This window comes from Pseudophryne corroboree, chromosome 2 (assembly GCF_028390025.1).
Source record: "Pseudophryne corroboree isolate aPseCor3 chromosome 2, aPseCor3.hap2, whole genome shotgun sequence".
NCBI lineage: Eukaryota > Metazoa > Chordata > Amphibia > Anura > Myobatrachidae > Pseudophryne > Pseudophryne corroboree.
Genome location: NC_086445.1, coordinates 19,548,996 through 19,574,634, shown reverse-complemented (window position 1 = coordinate 19,574,634; position 25,639 = coordinate 19,548,996). Strand labels below are relative to the sequence as shown.

The 25,639-nt window shown below is 47.0% G+C and overlaps 1 protein-coding gene across 3 annotated transcripts; it reads right to left on the bottom strand.

Annotated features, from left to right (window-relative positions):
• On the bottom strand, positions 1–25,639 carry LOC134993692 (folate receptor beta-like). Of its 3 annotated transcripts, XM_063950897.1 has the most exons (6): positions 25,541–25,639; positions 25,260–25,350; positions 20,158–20,309; positions 2,449–2,637; positions 755–890; positions 1–671 (listed from the first exon to the last, which is right to left on the bottom strand). In XM_063950897.1, the coding sequence occupies exons 3-6, from the start codon at positions 20,287–20,289 to the stop codon at positions 394–396; spliced, it is 735 nt and encodes a 244-aa protein (XP_063806967.1). In that variant the 5' UTR covers positions 20,290–20,309; positions 25,260–25,350; positions 25,541–25,639; the 3' UTR covers positions 1–393. The 3 variants fall into 3 exon arrangements, with proteins under 3 accessions (XP_063806967.1, XP_063806966.1, XP_063806968.1); XM_063950896.1 differs by lacking the exon at positions 25,541–25,639 and having other exon boundaries at positions 25,260–25,496; XM_063950898.1 differs by lacking the exons at positions 25,260–25,350; positions 25,541–25,639 and adding an exon at positions 24,568–24,591.

Here is a 25,639-nt window from a genome sequence, read left to right as displayed (position 1 = left end):
TTTGGGTGGATCCAATTTATTTATTATTAGAAGCTACGATCTGGTATCAGTTACTGAAATTCACGTGCAAAGCAGAATGATCAGTAAAGCGATGAAGACAAATGGTACAATTACATTTTTAGGAGGCCTGGTAATTATGGTCTAATGCAATGCATTGGGTAGGATTTAGTTAGACATGTATGGGGCAAATTGTTCATTTAGTAACACTAGTGGGAAGAGGTTTCCCCATTCCACAGAAGCAGTGGAGAGGGATCGCCTTCTCTCATTTCATATCACAAAGCCCAAGTCTCAGGGATCCCAGTATCATTTGTGGGGACCTCTGGGCAAACGTCAGATCAGGAGCATCTTCCATGTTTTTAGATTACAGCACAGTTCACGTTTTCAGCCAGTGGCTTAGATCCAATGGGACCTCAACATGTAGAGAGGCACCAAAAACATAACCAGTCCAAAAGATGGAACCTCAGCAGAGTTCCGGAGGTCGCCATAGTACTTCGCCACTTGGACGTTGGGGTTTTCTTTGGTAAACCAGAGCTGCATGCATCGGCCACTCTTTTGCGTGTACGTGGTGTATTTGTAGGAATTGCTCCACACCTTCTCGCAGAAATCCTTGGCTGTTGGATAGACGTCCGTGAATTTGCGGCACGGCTTCCCTTGCGGGCACTTATTGATTTCTGTTTGTAGAAAAAGAGAATGAGACCAGTATCTGCATGAGGTTTCCTCATTCTGATGTGGGTTAGGAGTAAGTCTCACTCACTAGTGGTCCAGTTCCAGCCGACATGCCAGTTCTCCATGCACGTGTAGTCTTGGCTGCAATCACTAAACCAGGTCTCGCAATCCTCCTTACACAAGGGCACATCCAGGATACGCTCTTTCCTCCAGGACTGATCCACCTATACAAAAAGAAACATATTTGGAGGGGAGCAGCTGCAACACCACAGCAACAAGCAAGTACCCACCAACCCAAGCCCTGTAAGGATCTTCTTACTACCAACATTAATTGACCGTCAGTCAACGAAGAAATTAAAGAACTAAAATGAAAATTTCAACCTGACTTTCGACACCCAACTAACAACTAATCTTTGGGACCAGTTTTATACCTGACCAATCCTGGCAAGTCCACACCAAATAGGTCTTCCTAGCCTTCTAAATTGCAAGCTCATGAGATCCTCCATCGTTTATATTCCAAATCGTGACACACTCACATTTAAAAAGTGAAGACAAAGACTAATTATCAGCCTCTTCGCTTATGATCAGATGTATTGTAGATGCCCATGTATGTTGTGAAGCAGAAGGCGCCCCTAATAGTAGATGGACCATCATTTGATCCTATGCCAAAGTGGTGGTTGTCTTAAGGCCAAGGTGTCCCTGGTGCAGCCTTAGCAGCGGGCGCCTGAGAATGCATGGGTGAAGGCACCACCACATGCGAGCAGAGAAGGTTACTTTGCACAAAACATGTTTTTAGCAAACATTTTTTTTTTTTTTTTTTTTTGCCTTGGCCTTTTTTGGCTGGGACAAAGACAATTTTAACAACTTCCTCTGAAAGGCTGGCACCAGTTTATCTAAATGGGCACTAATGACTGGCGCTTTTGGGTTACATCCTGTTTTGTTTCGACATTGGTCAGGGTAATGGTTACACCCTTATGGAACTATGATGTTTGGGAAGTCTCTTCGGAATGGGCTGATAGTTCAATCCCTGAAGAAAACCTCAGCCTACCTCAGGGAAAAAGAAGCTTTGCAATGGAGGTGGGACTGAAGGCCCTCACCTCCACCCAAACCCACGAAGCTCCATAGGTCAGAACATCAAGGGGACCCCTTAGTCTCTAAAAATGCATTATATATCTTTGGGGCAGGGCCATAACTAGGGCTGTGCAAGAGGCAAGGGCAGTTGTCCAGGGCACAGAGCTGAAGGGAGTGCAGGAAAGTAAATACAGCAGGTTAATGGGATTACAAGTGAGTACTTGCACAGAATCTCTCCCCCTTTTCTTGTCTATACAATGGAATTACACAACATTTGGTAAGTGGGCAGTCGGGTGCTAGCCTGTGTCAGTATACACAAAAAAAACACCGTCTAACCCAAATAAAGAGGAAAATAATCCCTCCACTTATTATTGTGTAGTTGGAGGACAATCCTGAAATAAAGTGTACCAACACGGACACATTATACCAACCTTATTCTATCAGAAATACTGAACTAAAAGTTAGTTTTCAGTTTTATCATAGACACGAGTTCCCCACAGGATTACCATTTCTCATTGCTGCATAATTCAATCATACGGTAGTCATTGACTAGGAAGGGAACATTGGAAAAGTACATGCAAGACCCATGAATATCTGGGGATTTGCAGATGTGCTCCCAGAATGCTCTGTTCCTGTATGAATGCCTTTGCAGAGAGACCTATATTCCTTGGTTGCCCCTATAGACCCCAAATACCACCGCGCACCACTCACAGGCTGGATCCAGGGCCCGAGATTAGGGGAGCATTCATAGAAGCAGGTGTCCTGGATAAAGTGCTTCTTGCAGGCGGGGGTCATTATCCCACAGTGATTCCAGTTAAAGTTATACAGATAGGATTCATCCTGGTGAGCCCCCTCGCTGGTATTAGCATAGCAGCAGGCCTTCTCTTTCCAGGGCTGGCACTGCAGAGAGGACAACACAGTGTTAGATGTCAGGGCTCTCCAGTAACCTGGCCTGCGTTCCTAGGACAGGAGTGACCCCATTTTGCTAATTAACATACTAATTTAAATTTTAAAAACACAATAACACCCCATCTAGACCCCCTTTCCCCAAACCTCTGCCTGGGGGATTTAGCCATAGTGGACATAGATCAATCCGGTTTGAAAAGACATTGGCCTGAGCTGATCAAATACTCCTTCCTTACTCGTACACAAAATTTCCAGTCGTCCGCCCTATGCGTCGTGCCTGATGTCACAACTGGGCAGGCATTTAAATGTGCCGCGCCCAGATGAGATGTCAGTCACCGGAGGTCCCTGCAGCGTACACACAGCCAGATGCGCCGATCCATCTGTAGCGATATCGCCCATTGGCTGTGCTGCAGGGCTGATGCGATGTGTCTAAACTACACTGTTCACACAGACCTATAGGGGGTACATACTCGCCGACATGCTCAGCATATATCGGCGGTTCAAATATCGACCGTCTGATTGAACGGCCGATATACATCACTCGGTGTGTACTCAGCTTTAGGGGGGGGGGGGGGTTGTTCCCCCCCCCCCCCCCATGCATTTTTCTCTCTTCTCTTAAAACTACTCGTTAGTTCCAATAGACTGTACCAAAAAGTAATGAGGTGCACAGAACATGGTCCGTTTTGCAAGTGACTGGTCTCCATTATTAAAAGGACAATAAAATACAGTGGGATCTATTCATGTAGCAGTCACCATCGTACTTACGACATTACATGGTTTGCAAGTTGTTGCCGGGATTAATGGTTACTTTATAGGACGCCACAGAATTGCTCAGCGCTGTACAGCAGGGAAACGGAACAGGAGCGGTATTAAAAAAGTCAGCATGGTTATTATGTGGGCACTTTTTTATTTTTATTTTACTTATTTTAGCCAATTCCCTAAAAATAAATATATAAACACAAATGTACTGCCGACGTGAAATGTCGACATTCTCACTGGAACTCTATAAAACAGGGATATGTTTGTAAGGCAGAGGAGACGGTGGATGGAACGTATGGGGTATAGGTGTGGGGGGGGGGGTGAAGTGAATGAATATCTGAATGTTTTGAAAAAAGCTATAACACCATTTGTAGATTATCCGTTGAGATTAATCTTAGTGGTGATTACTCAGATGTGGACGGTGTTGCATTGTGCATCGCAAAGTACCGATTATCTGTACCTTGTGCACGCACAGAACCCAGTCTGTACATGCGCCAACTAGTCCTGCTTTGGCTGACGCACTACAGCGTTAGACTGCGAGTGATCGACTACCCTCCCTGATTGTAGGGGAGACTCCATTACCCAGAAATCCCGGATCGGTATTTCCGGTCACGGCGTCTCCAGAAGGACTTATTTTGCTTGTAAAGATCTTATCATATACACCACTGTATCACCAATATATTTATATCTTTAAATATCGAGCATTATGTAAAAAGAAATAGAAGAAAAATGCTATGTTTAAGAAGTAACTTCAGGTCTGCCTAAATACTAAATTTCCCAGACACCCCGGAACGTCACTTCCAGTCGCGGCGTTCTTCAGAAAATCTCCCCGTGTTAAAACCTTGTCACAGTTATCACAATGAATGTCTGTATTTTTTACACCATTACACTATCAATGTTTTTTAACAATATAAAATAGTCGTATCATACTTGGAGAAATTCACTTCCTGGAAGTCGCTGGAACTGGAAGTGATGTCATTTTTCTCCAATTTCCGGATGTTTGCTATAAAAGCATTTTCTACACAGTCCTCCATCAGCCTTGATAAAGAGCAACATACTTGAAACGCATTGCCTGAGGACTATTGCCTGCTGGACAACACACCGCCCTTTTTTGGGAGAAAGGTACGACCACTTTTTATTTTTAGCCCCAAAGGTACCAGTCCTCTTGTGCTAATCATTGTTGGTCCTTCCACTCCCCAACACGGGCGGTGCCCTCCGGCAGCCAATATTTTAGTTAATTTCTTGTAATTCTTTAATAAGATTTTTAATTAAAACCTTGTTATATTTTATACTTGAGCCTCTATCTACTTGAAAGACAAAGAAACCTTGATGTGACTGGAACACATAATAACGTCTGAGAGTACTGGTACGATTTTCTATACTCAAAAGATACCTTTATATGAGGAAATTACACCTAACTAGTGTAAGTTAGGTATGCATTGTGGATACCATCTCCTGTGTACTATTTATACCGTCTGATTTATGGTCGAATCTTGGTCTTATTCTAAAAAGATACCTTGATAAGTCTGCTATCAATTGTCATTGTGTAAGTTGAGGTACGCTTTTACCTCAGAATTATGTCCAATAGAGAAGCTTCATGCTCCAAATTATTTTGAAAAGAAACCATGATATGAAAACACTGTACCTAACTAGTGTAAGTTAGGTACGCACTGCAGGAAGCATCCTGTGTGTATTATCTATACTACTCTATGATCTAAAACCGGTCCTACAACCTGTTACCATTTGTTATCTCATATATTCGAGACATACCCATTGAGAGACAATATATAAAGCCATATAGAAACAACATATTTTCTACTGGGATCATAATATAACCTACAACTATTCCCATCTTTTTGCATGTACTATCCAAAAATGTTTTTGGAAGGATACCTCCAAAGATAATAAAGGGAAAGGAAGATGCACCATAAAGGTCAACACTCCTCAGCATCTAGATAAGTATCAGCCATTTATTTTCTCTCAGCGCCACCCTCCTTTTCACCACTTTTTCCCTGAAATAGCGACAGTCTCCCCGACTTCCTGAAGAGTCTATTCATCCCCTCGAATGCACCTTACCCCCATTATGTAGCGGTTTTATATACTGGGGGGGGGGGGGGGGGGCAAAAATATGGAACCACATCCACTTGTGAGTAGAACACATAAACAAGCCCTGAAACGTATGTGTGTTTTCGTCGGCATGTGCGTCCACTTTATGCCGCGCTCACGTGTTTTGCTTCATAATCTCCCAGAAACACGTTGTCAAAAGTGGACAAGTGTGATATAAATGTATATACTGTCACCGCATGAGATGTAATGTGTGATGCAGTGTCTGTAGGCTCTACTGGAAGAGAAGAAACAGACACGATGTCTCATTCAGAGTCTATTGTGATAAACAGATTGGATAGAGATTATATACATACATACACATATCTATATATACATACATACATACACACACACACACACACACACAGGTAGGAGACCTAGAGTCCGTATCCTGATACTATGCAAGAGGTTCTGGAATGGATGGTTGGGTCTCCCCAAATTTCAAAATGATTATATAGCCTCCCAGCCATCTAGGCTCACCCCTATTTCAGAGTTTGGGAGGCCCTGAGGGTCAGAGTTCATGGTCTGTTTTCGCTGAGCTCTGTTTGTCAGGTAGACCCTGGGCACAGGCCCTCCTTTAGCCCCCTTCTCCATTTGCGCTATCCATTTGGGACTATTGCACTAGAGCACAGGTTCTCAAACTCGGTCCTCAGGACCCCACATGGGTCATGTTTTGCAGGTCACCTGTAGATTTTTAAAATGTGACAGTTGGTGATACACAGAGCACCTGCTGGATGACATGGAAAACGTGAACCATATGGGGTCCTGAGGACAGAGTTTGAGAACCACTGCACTAGAGAATTTTGCCTTATCCAGAACCCGGGTCATAGGTCTCGTCTTTGGAACAAACCGCATTTCCCGCCGGGCATAAAGGACCCCTCTTCCTTTGGCCACTGGACCAGGAATAATATATTAGATACGGGGTCATTGCTTTCCTTCCCTAAATTCTCGGTTCTCCAGGATCACCTTCATATCCCGCCTAGATAGCTTTTCAATACCTTCAAGTCAGACCCTTCTAAACCTTGTAGGTTGGCCCTGCTACAGTGGAGGATCCAGGAGGTGAGAGGGGGGGGGGCGCGTCGGGACCTGGTGGCGTGCCAGCAACGACAAGGGGGAGTGGGGCCACCTCCTCAGATCTTTCGGCATGTTCCAATTGGTCAGAAACACCCACATCATTTTCAAAAATCTTGCAGTATGTGGGCACCTTAGGTGGTGAATCCTGTGTCGAGTGCCCGCTACTATTTCTAACCCAGAGAGGGGAGAGAGCTGTTCTCCCCTCTGCACAGTGTCACTCTCCGCCAGCAGTAGCAGGACGACTCCCATTTGCTGGGCACTGTACACCACACTGTGCCCGCTGCCAGTGAGAGGAGGAAGATAGCACCGTGGCAGCAGCAGATGAGGAGGACACTTTGGTAGCAGCAGCCTCAGACATGTCAGTCCCATGGCAGCGTGTGGAGTCATCTGTCCTCAGCCCAGCAGCACATAGGGTAAAAGGGAGGGAGAGGGGGTTGGTGGCAAGGCTGCTACAAGTCTGCAGCATTATGTGCAAGGGGCACTAATACTGTGTGGGACCTCAGAAAATTGGGTATGTCCCTTTAAAACTCGGAATGACTGTTCACAACCGGGCAGTGTTTGCTGGTACAGCAGGGGTTAATGGACGGACTAGTCAGGTCACGTGTCCTTTACCAGGGGGGGGGGAAGAGAGGCCATCTTGAGAAGCTGAAGACTGCAAAGACAGGTCCACATTGAGAGCATAATAACCTGAGAGGTTCAGAGTGAGTAACCAGAGACTGTTTGTGTTGTGGTCTGCAAGTAGGCGAGTGCTATACCCAATTGTCCATTTGTCACACGTACTGCTCATGGCCATTGACAAAGGAGGGTGCTATCTGGCCCTTAATAGAGAATCCCACAGTGACCCCTGTTTGAACACAGTTACCAGGACAGAGACATTACTTGTGAGAGAAACATTGAATTGATTTAAAAGAGTAAAGACTGAGTTATTTGTTCAAGGAATAATTACTGCAGAGAAAGCTACTTTGCTAGAGATCCCTTCGCCATGTACATTCTTTTCGCAATACTAAGGAACAGTGACATTTCTGTTAATAAAACCCAGGATTAATATTGCTTCACAGGTGCCGTTACCCCCATTGCAATACTGTGGCATTGTAGGATCTCCACCTTTGTGCAACAGTAACACCACAGACCCACTGTAAAACTGTGGCACTTTAGGACCCAAGAGCTCCAGCATAAATTGCCAGTGAAGATTGGGACATTCTTATCGGGGATAGTTAGAAAAGTAGTGATTGCCATTGAAACAGTATTCTTAATCACTTTCTTCATTATGGTCTTATTTTCTTGGAATATGCATGTATCTCACCACCTCAAACTTAATATTTCCAAAACAGAGTTAATTATATTTCCACCGACCAATAGTAGTTACCAACCTGATATCTCTGTTACTGTTGAGAACTCGACAATCAATCCTACCCCCACAAGCTCGCTGCCTAGGTGTCATCCTTAACTCTGATCTGTCCTTTGTTCCCCACATTCAGTCTGTCTCAAAATCATGCTACATTTCTAAAAAAAAACATATCTCCTGCATGGATTATTGTTTTACCGAGAAGAGACTCACTACCACAATCCATTCTGAATACAGCTGCCAGGCTAATGTTCCTCACTAGACGTTCATCGTCTGCAGATCCACTCTGTCAGTCCCTCCATTGGATACCTGTATTCTACCGTATTCAATATAAAATACTTTTACTCACACACAAGGCCATTAACTAAACTACACCAACATACATCTCTTCTCTCATCTCATATCATCTCCCTACCAGACCTCTCCGCTCTTCAAAAGATCTGCGTCTCTCATCCACACTCATAACTCGCTCCCATGCACAACTGAAGGATTTTCTCTGGGCTGCACCCACTCTGTGGAATGCCTTCCCATGCACAATAAGACTCTCCTCTAGTCTTCAAACGTTCCCTGAAAACTCACCTCTTCAGACAAGCCTACCAAATTCCAGAACAGCTCACATTACCTTCATAGCTTTCCTATCTAATTAAATCCCAACTGTACAGTCCACACATATACTCCTGACCTCTGTTCATCATTGCTGTGTGGTCATATCATTTATTTATTTTATTTACAGTTTCTTATATAGCGCAGCATATTCCGTTGTGCTTTACAATTAGAACAACAGTAATAGAACAAAACTGGGTAAAAACAGACAGACATAGGAGGTAGGAAGGCCCTGTTCGCAAGCTTACAATCTATAGGGAAATAGGCATGGATACACAAGGATAGATGCTATCTATTGTATAATGGTCCACCAGATTGCTAGGTTCTTAATGGGTTGTATGATGATACCCCGCAATGTTGGCCAAGTGTCAGGAGGGTTTGAGAGTAAAGAAAGACAATATGTTATGTTATGTATACTGTAGAGAGAGAATGTAATTAGATAGGGAAGCACTGAAGGTTATGTGGGTGGGTCTGGAATTTGAAAGGTGAGTTTTCAGGGAACGTTTAAAGGTTTAGAGACTAGAGGAGGAGTCTTATTGTGCGTGGGAGAGCATTCCACAGAGTGGGTGAAGCCCGGATAAAGTCCTGTAATTTTGAGTGTGAACAAGTAATGCTTGTGGATGAGAGACGCAGATCACGTGCAGAGCGGAGAGGTCGGGTAGGGAGATATTTTGAGATGAGTGAAGAGAATGTTGGTGCAATTTGGTTAATAGCCTTGTATGTGAGTAAAAGTATTTTATATTTAATACGGTAGAATACCGGTAACCAATGGAGGGACTGACAGAGCGGATCTGCAGATGATGAATGTCTAGCGAGGAAGATTAGCCTCGCATCTGCATTCAGAATGGAGTGTAGTGGTGAGAGCCTATGTTTGGGAAGACCGGTCAGGAGACTATTACAATAATCAATGCGGGAGATAATGAGAGCATGGATTAGAGTTTTTGCTGTGTCTTGTGTAAGATAAGGGCGTATTTTGGATATGTTTCTTAGATGAATGTAACGTGATCTTGAGACAGATTGAATGTGGGGAACAAAGGACAGATCAGAGTCAGGGTGACACCTAGACAGCGAGCTTGCAGCCCACCGAGAACCTTTGCAATCTGGTGGACAACTATGCAATAGATAGGCATTGATACCCAAGGATAGGCGCCATTTCCCTATAGATTGTAAGTTTGCTAGCAGGGTCTTCCAACCCCAGGGTGTTACATGAGCATAATGTGCAAGGGGCACTACTACTGTGTGGCATAACTGTATAGGGAACACTACTGTGTTGTGTAATATGAATTGTGGTTACTATTGTGGGGGCCCATTTATCACTCAATACCTTGGATGCTGAAAAATGGGCATGGATTAGAGAATATGCTCTGAAATCCTGTATGTGTCAGTGTTAAGAAAAACTTTTATAATGACCCGTAGGGGTGGTACCTTGTCCCCACCCACTCCACTGGTGAGCTATATTCCCCTTATCAGACAGGTGACAGAGGAATTGTGGCAGCGAGTGCTCCCTGGCTCACATATAATGGCCTTGTCCCAAAACGTTGGCCATTTTGGACCTTATTCATGTCATTACAGGTAGACCCCTTCCTCCTTTTTTGTCATTCTCGTTTTTACCTACAGTGAAAATCAAAGCCCCCAGGAATTTACCTTCTGTTTAATTCCATCTGGAATATGCGTCACTTACAATACATAACCAGCTTTCTACATGAACATCTCCCATAAATTCAGTATTATTCAGTCTCCCTCGGTTTATTATAATCAAAGCCCCCCACCCCTTCACACTTTTTTGCTCTTCCTATCCAACCTCCTTTCATCTCACTCATCTTTTCTCCCTTAAAAGCATTCCCGTGTTCCTCCTTCCCTTTTTGTTCTTTACCCCTTCTATCCCTTTAGTCTGCTATAGCCAATGCCATACCTTCCCCTTGTACTTTCCTTTGAAACTATCAGTTATTTTTTGCCTTACAGTATCATCCAATGAAATGACTGTATTTCTCTATGATTCATTTTTGTCTTTCAAATATATACAGCACTGTATTTTTGAATATTGTTTTTTTTTTTTTTTAATTACTTGATAATATAAAAATGATTACTCTTCCCTTCCCCCTTTTTTTCCCTCTCGATTCTGTATCCTCCCCTTGTGTATAACAGAAAAATCTATTTAAAAAAAAAAAATAAAAAAGTAAGATTTTAAACCTACCGGTAAATCTTTTTCTCCTAGTCCGTAGAGGATGCTGGGGACTCCATAAGGACCATGGGGTATAGACAGGCTCCGCAGGAGACATGGGCACTCTAAGACTTTAGATGGGTGTCAACTGGCTCCTCCCTCTATGCCCCGCTTCCAGACCTCAGTTATAGAACTGTGCCCAGAGGAGACGGACAGTACGAGGAAAGGATTTTTGTTAATCTAAGAGCGAGATACATACCAGCCCACACCATACAACATGATATATACTAAACCAGTTAACAGTATGAAACAAAACAGCATCAGCCAGAGACTGATCAACTGTAACATAACCCTTATGTAAGCAACAACTATATACAAGCCTTGCAGAATTTGTCCGCACTGGGACGGGTGCCCAGCATCCTCTACGGACTAGGAGAAAAAGATTTGCCGGTAGGTTTAAAATCTTATTTTCTCTTACGTCCTAGAGGATGCTGGGGACTCCGTAAGGACCATGGGGTTTATACCAAAGCTCCAGACCGAGCGGGAGAGTGCGGATGACTCTGCAGCACAGATTGAGCAAACATGAGGTCCTCATCAGCCAGGGTATCAAACTTGTAGAATTTTGCTAAAGTGTTTGAACCCGACCAAGTAGCTGCTCGGCAAAGCAGTAATGCCGAGACGCCTCGGGCAGCCGCCCAAGAAGAGTCCACCTTCCTAGTGGAATGGGCCTTTACCGAATTTGTTAACGGCAATCCAGCCGTAGAATGAGCCTGCTGAATCGTGTTACAGATCTAGCGAGCAATAGTCTGCTTAGAAGCAGGACCGCCAACCTTGTTGGCTGCATACAGGACAAACAGTGCCTGTTTTCCTAAGCCGAGCCAACCTGGCTACATAAATTTTTAAGGCCCTGACTACATCAAGTGACTTGGAATCCTCAACGTCACCCATAGCCACAGGCACCACAATAGGTTGGTTCATATGAAACGATGAAACCACTGTAGGCAGAAATTGAGGACGAGTCCTCAACTCTGCTCGATCCACATGGAAAATCAGATAGGGGCTCTTGTGAGACAAAGCCGCCAATTCGGACACCCGCCTCGCAGATGCCAAGGCCAACAACATGACCACTTTCCAAGTGAGAAATTTTAATGCAACGGTTTGAAGAGGTTCAAACCAGTGTGATTTAAGGACACCACGTTAAGGTCCCACGGTGCCATTGGGGGCACAAAAGGAGGTTGGATGTGCAGCACTCCCTTTACAAAAGTCTAGACTTCTGGGAGAGAAGCCAATTCCTTCTGAAAGAATATAGATAAGGCCAAAATCTGCACCTTAATGGAGCCTAACTTTAAGCCCATATCCACTCCTGTCTGTAGAAAATGGAGAAAACGACTCAGCTGAAAATCATCCGTAGGAGCATTCTTGGCTTCACACCAAGATACATATTTCCTCCAGATACGGTGATAGTGCTTCGCCGTTACCTCCTTCGTAGCTTTGATTAGAGTAGGGATGACTTCCCCCGGAATACCCTTCCTAGCTAGGATTTGGTGTTCAACCGCCATGCTGTCAAACGTAACCGCGGTAAGTCTTGGAACACGCAGGGCCCCTGTTGCAACGGGTCCTCCCTGGGAGGAAGAGGCCATGGATCTTCTGTGATCATTTCCTAAAGATCTGAATACCAGGCCCTTCGAGGCCAATCTGGGACAATGAGTTTTGTCTGCACTCTTGTTCATCTTCTAATTCTCAATATTTTTGAGATAAGTGGAAGCGGAGGGAACAGATAGACCCACTGAAACACCCACGGTGTCACCAGGGCGTCCACCGCCACTGCCTGAGGGTCCCTCGACCTGGAACAATACGTCTGAAGCTTTCTGTTGAGGCGTGACGCCATCATGTCTATTTGAGGAAGTCCCCAATGACTCGTTACCTCTGCAAAGACCTCTTGATGAAGTCCCCACTCTCCTGGATGGAGATCGTGCCTGCTGAGGAAGTCTGCCTCCCAGTTGTCTACTCCTGGAATGAAGACTGCTGACAGAGCGCTTACATGATTTTCCGCCCAGCGAAGAATCCTGGTGACTTCTGCCATTGCTGGTCTGCTCCTTGTCCCGCCCTGGCGGTTTACATGCGCCACGGTTGTGACGTTGTCCGACTGGATCAGAACGGGTAGGTTGCGAAGAAGATTCTCCGCCTGTTGCAGGCCGTTGTATATGGCCCTCAATTCCAGCACATTGATGTGTAGACAAGCCTCCTGGCTTGACCATATTCCCTGAAATTTTTTTCCTTGTGTGACTGCTCCCCATCCTCGGAGGCTTGCGTCCGTGGTCACAAGAACCCAATCTTTAATGCCGAACCTGCGACCCTCTAGAACAGTGATTTTCAACCTTTTTCGACTCGTGGCACACCTAACCAGACTTTAAAATTGCCAAGGCACGCTATCCGTCTCCCACGGGGTGGGGGTGGGGTTGGGGGGGGGTGTAGGGAACACATGCATTGGCCCCCACAGTTATCAAACACATTGGCTCCCACAGTATCAAGCCCATTGGACCCCACTGTTGTCAAACACATTGTACCCCACAGTTATCAAAAACATTGGCCCCCACGGTATAAAACACATTGGCCCCCACGGTAAAAAAACACATTGGCCCCCACGGAATAAAACACATTGGCCCCCGCGGAATAAAACACATTGGCCCCCGCGGAATAAAACACATTGGCCCCCAGAGTTATAAATCAAACACACTGGCCCCACCTGTAATTCCACACTGCCCTCCCCACAGTAACTCCACACTGCCTCCCCCCTAGTAATTCCACACCGTCTCCTCCCCTGAAATTGTACACACTGCACTCACAATAATGCCAACCTGCAGTCCTGTTTATTCCGGGCAGGATGAGCAGACAGCAGAGCAGAGCAGTCCGCAGGCAGCAGCACACACTAGCAGGCGGGCGGGAATGTGACGTGGCGTGCATGACCTATGTGTCACAGCACGTCACCTAAGGTCACGGGACGGGCAGCAAAAAAGCTGAATACACTGGCTGAGCCCGACGGCAGATGGACCCAAGTATCTCTGACAGGAGAAGGGCGGCAGCGGAGCACTGTCAGCGGGCGCCGGAGCACTATGTAGGACATCTCTGGTGGGCGGCGGGCTGCGGCACACCTGACAACCGCTGGCGGCACACTAGTGTGCCGCGGCACAGCGGTTGAAAAACGCTGCTCTAGAAGGTGAGCACTCTGGAGCCACCACAGGAGAGAGACCCTGGCCCTGGGGGACAGGCTTATCCTCCAATGCATCTGTAGATGGGATCCTGACCACTTGTCCAGAAGGTCCCACTGAAAAGTTCTCGCATTGAACCTGCTGAACGGAATGGCCTCGTAGGCCGCCACCATCTTTCCCAATACTCGAGTGCATTGATGAACTGACTCTTTTTGGTTTCAGCAGGTCCTTGACCATGTTCTGGAGTTCCTGGGCTTTTTCCATTGGGAGAAAAACCCTCTTTTTTTCCGTGTCCAGAATCATGCCCAAAAATGACAGTCGAGTTGTCGGAACCAACTGCGACTTTGGTAGATTTAGAATCCAGTCGTGTTGTGTAAGTACTCTCAGGGGGAGAGACACGCTTTTTAGTAACTGATCTCTTGATCTTGCCTTTATCAGGAGATCATCCAAGTATGGGATAATTGTGACCCCCTGCTTGTGCAGGAGTACCATCATTTCCGCCATTACCTTGGTGAAAATTCTCAGGGTCGTGGAAAGCCTAAACGGCAACGTCTGAAACTGGTAATGACAATCCTGTACAGCGAATCTCAGGTACGCCTGATGAGGAGGATATATGGGGACATGACGGTATGCATCCTTTATGTCTAGTGACACCATAAAATCCCCCCCTTCCAGGCCGGAGATCACTGCCCGTAGAGATTCCATCTTGAATTTGAACTTCTTCAAATATAGGTTTAGGGATTTTAGATTCAGAATTGGTCTGACCGAGCCATCCGGCTTCGGGACCACAAATAGGGTTGAATAAAACCCTTTCCCCTGTTGCACTAGGGGAACCCGGATAATCACTTGCTATTGACACAGCTTTTGTATGGCAGCTGAAACAATTTCCCTCTTTGGGGGAGAAGCTGGCAAGGCCAATTTGAAAAATCGGTGTGGAGGCACATCTTCGAACTCCAGCTTGTAGCCTTGGGATACAATTTCGACCACCCAAGGATCCAAATCCGACTGATCCCAGACTTGGCTGAAGAGTCGAAGACGTGCCCCCATCGGTGCGGACTCCTGCAGCAGAGCCCCAGTGTCATGCGGTGGATTTTGTAGAGGCCGGGGAGGATTTTTGTTCCTGGGAACTAGCCGTAGCTGGTGTTCTTTTCCCTCTACCTCTGGCGAGGAAGGAAGAGCCACGCCCGTTTCTGAACTTATGAGACCGAAAGGACTGCATCTGGTATTGAGGTGTTTTCTTCTGCTGTGTGGGAACGTAAGGCAAAAAAGACTTACCCGCGGTAGCTGTGGAAACCAGGTCCGCGAGGCCCTCCCCAAATAAAACTTCACCTTTGTAAGGCAAAGCCTCCATATGTCTCTTTGAGTCAGCATCACCTGTCCATTGACGGGTCCACAGGGACTTTCTAGCAGAAACTGCCATAGCATTGGCTCTTGAACCCAAAAGCCCAATATCTCTCGCAGCCTCTCATATATAAAGCAAGGTCCTTGATGTGCCCTAAGGTCAACAAAATACTATCTTTATCTAGGGTGTCAATGTCAGATGACAAGTTATCTGCCCAAGCTGCAATTGCGCTACCCACCCATGCCGACACTACTGCAGGTCTGAGCAGGGCTCCCGTAGTCGCATAAATTGATTTTAAGGTCGTTTCCTGCCTGAGATCCGCAGGATCCTTTAGGGCCGCCGTGTCCGGGGATGGTAGTGCCACCTTTTTGGACAAGCGTGTCAAGGCCTTGTCCACCGTGGGTGAGGATTCCCACCGTACCCTGTCCTTTGAGGGGAAGGGATACGCCATAATAATTCTCTTGGGAACCTGCAGTCTCTTGTCTGGAGTTTCCCAAGCCTTTTTCAAATAAAGCGTTCAGCTCATGAGATGGGGGAAACGTTACCTCAGGTTTCTTTTCCTTAAACATGTGCACCCTCGTGTCAGGGACAGAGGGGTCATCTGTGATATGCAAAACATCTTTTATTGCAATAATCATATATTGAATACTCTTGGGTGCAACCCTGCATCATCATAGTCGACACCGGAGTCGGAATCCGTGTCGGTATCAGTGTCTGCTATCTGGTTAAAGGGATGTTTATGGGACCCTGAAGGGTCTTGTGACACAGTAACAGCCATGGATTGACTCCCTGCTTTGTCCTTGGACTCTGCTTTGTCCAATCTCTTATGTAATAAAGCCACATTAGCATTTAAAACATTTCACATGTCCAACCAATCAGGTGCCGGCTGTGCCGACGGAGACAACACCACCATCTGCTCTGCATCCTCCCTAGACGAGCCTTCCGCCTCAGACATGTCGACACACACGTACCGACACCCCCACACACACTGGGATATATGAATATGGGGACATACCCACAATAAGGCCCTTTGGAGAGACCAAGAGAGTGTATGCCAGCACACACCCAGCGCCACTAGATACTGAAACAAAGTCCCAGCCTGTACAGCGTTTTATATATACAATCAGCACCAAATAAATGTGTCCCCCCCCCCCCTCATTTTTGCCCCCTGTTACTTGTTCAGCAGGGGAGAGTCCGGGAGCAGCTTCTCTGCAGCATGCTGTGGAGAAAATGGCGCTGGTTAGTGCTGGAAGATCAAGCTCCGCCCCCTCGACGGCGGGCTTTGGTCCCGCTATTTTTATTATATACTGCCTCCGAAGTATCTATATACATGTGCCAGTCTTATGCGAGGTAGAAATTGCTGCCCAGGGCGCCCCCCCTGCGCCCTGCACCCTTGCTGTGTCTGTGTGTGTTGTGGGAGCAATGGCGCGCAGTGCGACCGCTGCGCGGTACCTCATGAAGATCTGAAGTCTTCTGCCGCCTTTGAAGTCTTCTTGATTCCTATACTTACCCGGCTCTGTGAGGAGGACAGCGGCGCGGCTCTGGGACGAACAGCAAGGACGACACCTGTGTTCCGACCCTCTGGAGCTAATGGTGTCCAGTAACCTAAGAAGCAGAGCCCATCAGTCCAGGAAAGTGGGTCTGCTTCTCTTCCCTCAGTCCCACGATGCAGGGAGCCTGTTGCCAGCAGTGCTCCCTGAACATAAAAAAACAAAAGTCTTTTCCGAGAAACTCAGTAGAGCTCCCCTGTAGTGCATCCAGTCACCTCTGGGCACAGGATCTAACTGAGGTCTGGAGGAGGGGCATAGAGGGAGGAGCCTGTTCACACCCATCTAAAGTCTTAGAGTGCCCATGTCTCCTGCGGAGCCCATCTATACCCCATGGTCCTTACGGAGTCCCCAGCATCCTCTAGGACGTAAGAAAATAAAAACAAAGAAATAGGTTGTTGTATTGTTTTTCTATCATCACCATAAAATAAAATCCATCATAATTCTAACATGACAATTTAGACTTCAGATCTTATACTTACAGTACTACTGCCATCTACTGTCCAAATTAATACTGATTTCTGAGACTTTAGGAAAAGGAAATAAAATTGTTCTGTTAAAGATGTAAAGGGATAAATGTATTTGGCTCTCTCCGGAGGGTGAAAATAAGTTATGCAAATTAAAGGGGGGTTATGGTTAGGCTGAGTGGGGCGGCATTGGGGAAAGGCAAGAATACTTACCTCCCCCCTCTGAGGATTCTAATCTCGGGACGTTGCAGTCGATATTCTAACCGCCGGAATCCTGACCGCCAGCATTTCCATCCCAACCCACAGTAGATATGTATGGAAATTATATGTTGAACAAGGAAAGCGCTATTCCACAGACTCCAGCCTTCCTGTTCTCCAGGGAGGCTTCATGCCCTATCCCAAAATGGCCACTGACATCTCTACTGGGCATGTGCAGGAGCCACAAAAAATAGATACACCTGGCGCCAATATCTTCAAAGTAATTTGCAGCTAGTCTCGGGTGATTAAGTTCCAAATACCCCAAATATAGAAGCAGACAAAAAAGAAAGAATTGAGACAGCGCTTTTTACTTTGAAAAATATATATTTTTATATATAAAGCATATTATTTTTTAATATCTCATATGAATACCGGCCAGTATCCTTATTGAAAACAATTAATTATACAAACTAAAAATAACAAACTGATAGCGAAAAGAAACCACTTCGTATTTCTTGTGGCTACCAATTTCAACACTCTATTAGCTATAACACAATTTGCCTATAAATTAGTCTATCCTCTATGGCAGCGTTTTTCAACCGCTGTGCCGCGGCACACTAGTGTGCCGCCAGCGGTTGTCAGGTGTGCCGCAGCCCGCCGCCCACCAGAGATCTCCTACATAGTGCTCCGGCGCCCGCCGACAGTGCTCCGCTGCCGCCCTTCTCCTGTCAGAGATACTTGGGTCCATCTGCCGTCGGGCTCAGCCAGTATATTCAGCTTTTTCGCTGCCCGTCCCGTGACCTTAGGTGACGTGCTGTGACACATAGGTCATGCACGCCACGTCACATTCCCGCCCGCCTGCTAGTGTGAGCTGCTGCCTGCTCTGCTGTCTGCTCATCCTGCCCGGAATAAACAGGACTGCAGGTTGGCATTATTGTGAGTGCAGTGTGTACAATTTCAGGGGAGGAGACGGTGTGGAATTACTAGGGGGGAGGCAGTGTGGAGTTACTGTGTGGGGGGGGGGGGGGCAGTGAGGAATTACAGTGGGGGCCAGTGTGTTTGATTTATAACTCTGGGGGCCAATGTGTTTTATTCCGCGGGGGCCAATGTGTTTTATACCGTGGGGGCCAATGTGTTTTATTCCGCGGGGGCCAATGTGTTTTATTCCGCGGGGGCCAATGTGTTTTATTCCGCGGGGGCCAATGTGTTTTATTCCGCGGGGGCCAATGTTTTTGATAACTGTGGGGTACAATGTGTTTGACAACTGTGGGGTCCAATGGGCTTGATACTGTGGGGGCCAATGCATGTGTTCCCTACACCCCCCCCAACCCTCCACCCCGTGGGAGACGGATAGCGTACCTTGGCAATTTTAAAGTCTGGTTAGGTGTGCCACGAGTCGAAAAAGGTTGAAAATCACTGCTCTATGGAGACAATTTCATAGGTATATTATCCAAGTTACAGTCCCACTGTAGTTATTTCCAGCACAGTTCTCATAAATGCAGCATGCAAGTAATCAATCAGATTGAATCAAACAGTCCTGTAAGCATGCTCAGGAGCTAGTAGATTATTAATTTATGTTAGTAGAAAGCAGATTCTCCAAAGCAGTGATAAAATGGGACTAGGGCTTGTTAGTATGGGTTAGAGCTTCCCAATACTTTTACAAACCATACACTTAATAACTGATGTTGTTATGTAGCAGTTCTTTTAGGTGCACCATGCAAAGCACCAATTACCTCTCACCAGCAACTTCTCTCACTTGAGGGGCTTTGCTTGTGCTCCAAAGCTGCTGTGTGGAGTCCGTTGTATTTCCCCCTTAGCACTGGGGTGTATTTGAATACAGCCGGCCGGCTTTCAAACAATGCTGCAGGAGTATTTGATTACTTGCATGCTGCATTTATGAGAACTGTGCTGGAAATAACTACAGTGGGACTGTAACTTGGATAATATACCTATGAAATTGTCTCCATAGAGGATAGACTAATTTATAGGCAAATTGTGTTATAGCTAATAGAGTGTTGAAATTGGTAGCCACAAGAAATACGAAGTGGTTTCTTTTCGCTGTCAGTTTGTTATTTTTAGTTTGTATAATTAATTGTTTTAAATAAGGATACTGGCCGGTATTCATATGAGATATTAAAAAATAATATGTTTTATATATAAAAAAAATATATTTTTCAAAGTAAAAAGCGCTGTCTCAATTCTTTCTTTTTTATGTGCAGGAGCCATCTTGAAAGTGTGAGATACAGTAGACCACCACAGTGGAAGACACATTAGCTCCAGAGAAACCTGCAATCAGCAACAATTCCAGTGTTCCTGCACCACTACCCAGTGCCTACATACGCTCCCCAGCTAATAAGCTGTATGACATCCTGCTCCATTGAAGCTCTGCGTCATGAGAACCAGTGTGTAACAGTGAGTACGGCTGTACCCGCTATCATCACATAAATTGACACCGCTGGGTAAGTAACTGTGCTGTCCAGAGTCATCCGCTGGTGTGTGCCTGGACAACTCTGCAATAGCACCACCTGCACACACATCATTCCCAGCAACGTACAGGAGTAAGTGTAGTATTGGAGGATAATATTGTCAGGATTGTGTCACCAACTAATGACTTCACTTTAACCCCATCTTCACTTCTCAGCTCCTCCAGCCCTGTCCCCGGTCTTTGTAGTAGAGAAGTCATTTGGGCAGTATTACTCTCACCTGGCTATGTAGAGCGTCTTCCGGTCCCGGTTTGGTCTTGTGGTGCTTACCATCCATACATTGATCCATGTAGTCGACATTGGCTGCCGACAGCAGAGAAACACACGTCAGTAAGGTGACCCGGTACAGCATGGCTCTGCAAAAATTCCGAGCTACATCCAGGAAAAAAAACAAAACATTTTAAGTTATATTATAAATAATGCACGGACTGGCGCACGACTGGGTGATGGCTACATAATAGGAGACCGGTATTATGTAAAATAGTATCCAGTCCTGCTGGCATCAGGGGAACGCGCAGAGATCTGCAGATGCCCCGACGAAACTCCTGACATCTGAGACCTACGTCTCTGGCTGACCCTGTCTTCCCTCCTCCATACCTAGCCGCATGTATCTCCCCAATATCTAAGGGTTGCCAGATTATCCCTTTAAAATAGGACACCTGTGAATTGCACAGATTCCGTGCCTGGATGCATGTCACCTGGTTTAATTCAACCACAAAACCTGCGTAATGACAAGCGTCCTCTTTTAAAGAGATAATCTGGAAACCCTACCAATATCCCCGCTCCTTCCCCTTTATAACATGCAGGACCCTCCCTCCTCCTGTTTATTCCTCCCGTAAGCCTCACTAATTACAGAGAACAGATTCCGAGGGTGTTTGTACAGATTCAGACGCACGCATGAAGACGTGTATTATAAATGAGTTGGGTGTCCCTGGGCGGTTACCAGAGGTTGGCTTATCAGACGCAGATGTAGCATGGTGTGGGCCTTCTAACTCAGAATCAGGCCCTATGAGAAGGGAGTATCTCACCCCAACCCCCCCCCCCCCCCCCCCCCCCCCCACAGACCCTGCCCCCATTAGGGCTTCTTCCAGAAATTTCCCAGACTGGTTTTCCATCTCAGTCCACCCCCCTGCCAGCGCCATTTTAGCACACAGAGGGATCCGGTCAGATCTCTCCTGTCCATCTCCGCTTGCGTTTCCTAGTCCTGGCCAGCGTGTGCGCAATGTGCAGCCTATCGCCTGGACAGAGCCTGGCTGTGAAAGCGATTGTGATCAGCGTGGAAAGGACGGGTTCTTACATTCACCAGGATGACAGGGTAACCGGAGCAGATATACCAGCGTGAATAAAAAAAATTAAATCTGCATTACTGCTATATGCTGCAATAAGGAACGGTACTTTACAATCCCCTTTGTTGCCGCCAATGGTAAATAGAAAGCGCAATTACGCCAACTATAAAAGGAGATCTGATTTTTGTCCCTGGAAACGTCCATATTCCTAAGTGATGGCCAATCCGATACAATTCCCCCACTAATAGCTACATAGTTTCTGAGGTTAAAAAAAGACAATTTGTCCATCGAGTTCAACCCATTTGTGTTCTCCGGCACTGTATTACACCCCTTTCACACTGACTAAAATTTCCTGGGTTATTGCACATGAACGCGCATCAACCCGGGAATTTCCTCCATGTGAAAGGGTACTGAAAGAATATCCTGGGACGAGTGTCCCGGTATTTCATCGCAGGTCTCGACTAGGGTTGAATTCGGGATCGTCCCGGGATGCAGTCAGTAGCGGCTCTTGCCACAGGCTTTTTGCCCGGGGCGCCGCTAAACTGAGGGCGCCGCCGTGGCAAGTGCCGCTACTAATCCACCCTCCCTCCCCGCTCTCCGGCTGCAGCGAGCGCCATGTGTGCCCGCTGCAGCCGGCCTCGCTGACTGACGGTAAAGGTCAAAATTGACCCCTAGTGTCAGTGCGGCACTGCTATGGGAGAGACATCATGACCAGAGGCGTAGCTAGGGTTTTCGGAGTACAGGGCAAGATGGAAAATGGTGCCCCCCCTCCCCCTCAAAAAAACCACCAAAAGAAGCATGTGCGACGAAAAAATGGGTGTGGCCATGCACCAGAAGGGGTGTGGTCACACACCAGAAGGGGTGTGGCCACTGAAAGTGGCCCACTGTGCCAGATACATTGCCCCACTGTGCCCCCCCCCCCCACTTGTGTTGATATGTGAGGAGAGGAGAGTGCAGCGCAGCGCCTCTCCTTCCCTTCACCGCTCCATTTCTTCGGCGGCTGTGTGGCGCCGGTTCGCTAGCCAATCAGAGCTCGCGGACCGGCAGCCAATCAGGAGCCGGTCCGCAAGCTCTGATTGGCTAACGCTGGTGGAGACCGGACACACGCAGCGCTGCTAGTGCTGGCAGCGGCGGTGAGGGGAGGGAGAGACGCTGCACTCTCCTCCCCTCACATTTCGGCGTGACGGGGGCGAGTGGGGCATGATGCCCTGGCCGCCGGCGGCACCCCCCTCTCCTGGGCCTGCCAAGGCGCCCAGGGCACGTGCCCCACTCGCCCTACCCTAGTTACGCCTCTGGTCATGACGTCTCTCCCATAGAGAGGAGCCGGCGCCCGGAGACAGCAGCAGCAGCGGTCCGGAAGCAGGAGCGAGACTGGTAAGTATTGCGGGGTTTTTTTTAGGGTTTCAAAGCGGCGCTACTACAGGGGGCACAGCTACAAGGGGGCAAATTAACTCGGGGCACAACTACTGGGGGATAACTGTGGGCACGCCCCTTCCCTATGACGAAGCCACGCCCCTGTTTTGGGGCACGCGCCCTCAACGTGCACCAACTGTATTTTATCTGTAGGGGGGACGCCGCAGGAAACTTTCGCCCTGGGCGCTACAAGGTCTAGAACCGGCCCTGGATGCAGTGTAGTGTGAATGGGCCCTACCCGGTATTCAGTACACGGGACTGTTAAGAGGCCTCTCATTGGAGCTTTCTTGGGCTCAGAAAAGATAATGTCATCATGCAGAGCCCGGGGAAGCAGAGGAGTAGTCCCGGAAGTGGAGGAGACAGACAATATGGCTACCTGGACTGATCAGGAGGTCAGGGAGCTGCTCAGCAGGGTGTAGTATGGCTGACCGGCGGTCTCCTGACCGCCGGTCAGCTTACAGACGCCGGGATCCCGGCGGGGAGAAGCGAGTGCAGCAAGCCCCTTGCGGGCTCGGTGGCGACCTAAGGTCGCCACGGGTTCTATTCCCACTCTATGGGTGTCGTGGACACCCACGAGTGGAAATAGTCCCTGTTGGTCGGCATGCCGACCATCGGGATAGTGGGTGTCGGGAAGCTGCAGGAGGTCATGTGACAGTCGGTCACATGAATACCACCCGCTCAGCATAAGGGGGGAGGAGGAAATAAAGAGACAGATACCAGGCACAGTGTAGGATGCTATGGTCTATAAGAACATTGCAGAGCTGCTTGAAGCCAGAGGAATTATCCAGACACAACAGCAAGTTGTTAATAAAATGATGACTCTGAAAAAGCCGTTCTTGAAGCATCTGAGCAAGAAAAATGTCCATTTCTAATGACATACATATGTATTTGCAGGGATTTCCCCGGATCAGTGTAAACGGGGCTGTCCCGGGTCGATCCCAGGTCTAAGTGCAGTGTGAAAGGGGTCATTCCGGGGTCGTGTCCTGGGATGCGTCCGGGAACACATTTCCGGGTGTGACCCGGCTCTGTCAGACTGAAAGGGGTATTATTTTTAGGACTAATTTTATCTGTTGATAAAGTCGGTCGTTGTGTTGTATTTCCTCATTTTATTATAACTATAGTACATGATCTATGTTCCATAACCCTGTATATCCTTATCCATTAGGAATTTATCTAGCCCACTCTTAAAAGTACTGACGAGTCCGCCATTACTACTCTCTTAGTCAGGGAATTCCACACTCGTATTGTCCTTACTGTGAAAAAAACCTTTTTGCCTCTGTCTGCGGAATCTCCTCTCCTCTAACCTAAGCGGGTGTCCACGTGTCTTCTGTGTTGGTCTTACCAAAAACAGATCATCCGCAAGCTCTGTGATTGTCCCTTTAAATATTTATAAATGTCGATCATGTTCCCTCTTAGTCTCCTCTTTTCCAGTGTAAACATGCCTAGCCTTGCAAGCCTTTCCTCGTATTCCAGCGTCTCCATACCCTTAATTAGTTTGGTCGCCAGTCTCTGAACCTTTTCTAGTTCCAGGATATCCTTTTTGCAGTAAGGTGCCCATAATTGTGCGCAGTATTCCAGATGGGGCCTCACTAGGGCTTTATATAGTGGGAATAAAACACGCTCATCCCTTGCATCAATGCCCCTCTTTATGCATGCTAGTAGCTTGTTTGCCTTTTTTGCTGCTATCCTACATTGAGTATTACCTCTGGCATAGACTCTACAACTGTGCCATCTGTATACACAGAGAAAGTGTTAGATCATCTTGCAAGTGGAACACTCACCCCCAAGATACAGTAACTCCCTGGCGTTCGTACAGAACTTAACCCTTCATCCAGTCAGGAATGTGAACAGTTAATAATTACTACTGAAGATGCCAATTTTCTATCTGCTGAGTTATCAGAGGGCAGAGAGACCTCGGGCCGGGGCAGTACCTTTTATCACCGTCTCGGGATGACGATGCCAGGATGAAGCTCACATACACAAATATGGCCCCTTAAACGACAATTTAAACACCTTCCACCATAGGTTGAATTACAGGTGTGTAAATTACAGGTGGAGGCCGCAATCCTTATTCCTTAAATCCCATAAACTACGGAAGCCACCAATAAGCCCAAATGTTGCAGGTTCTTGAAGGCTTTGCCCACCAGGAGAAGATCACTGCTGGAGACTGAACACGTCTGCATAGTTTTATATGTAGGCTTACCATGCTGTACCTAACCAGGACGCTCACGGATTACACAGGTTCAGTGGCTAATTAACACCAGGTGACATGCAGGCTTGAAGTCAGCCAGCCACAGAACCTGTGTAATCCGTAAGCGTCCCAGTTTAAAGGGACAGTATGGTAAATCTATTAATAAGTATCCGCAAGAATTTTTTCCTATTAACAGCGTTTCACCTAGTTGCTCAGAACTCACATTATAGAAGTTCCCCATTGCATGCGTAGAGACATCAGACTTTATTTCCCCAGGAACTTGCGCCTCACCAGCTGTTAAACCACAAGTCCAAGGCTGTCTAGAAATGCTGGGGCTTGATATTCGTCAACCATGGGAGGCCCCTGTGTTGCCTAAGCTAGATGTATAGAACATAAACAGCCCTTAATGGTAACCGAGTGAGGTGAAGTTACCTGCTAGGAGATGGTTTCGTCTCAGACGCTGTCAGGGATCAACTGGGACCAGGCGGAGACTTTCCCCTGGACTTTTATCATTCCCCAGGATCTGCAGAATAGACAACTGAGTATTAACCAGTTTTACACCTCCTTCTGGGAACAAAGGGCGAGCTGACGCCTCTATTAATCGTTAGCCCAGAGTTCAGGTGTAAATGTAGGGACACCTTGATAATATAAGGACTCATCATCTTACACACACATTGGGTAAAGCAATTTGTAATATAACACACACCACTGACCTGGGATTTATCCTGGTATAATGGCTCAATCCCACCTGACAGCCCAGCACAGGAGGCACAATCAGCCACGAGGATGCCTCCAGGCTTAAAGGGGAAGCG

Coding starts and splice junctions, on each gene's coding strand:
- LOC134993692 (XM_063950897.1), bottom strand. CDS start 20,289: ATGCTGTACCGGGTCACCTTACTGACGTGTGTTTCTCTGCTGTCGGCA. Junction 2,638..20,157: donor AAGACGCTCTACATAGCCAG/GTGAGAGTAATA, acceptor TCCTCTCTGCAG/TGCCAGCCCTGGAAAGAGAA. Junction 672..754: donor CGGCTGGAACTGGACCACTA/GTGAGTGAGACT, acceptor TTCTACAAACAG/AAATCAATAAGTGCCCGCAA.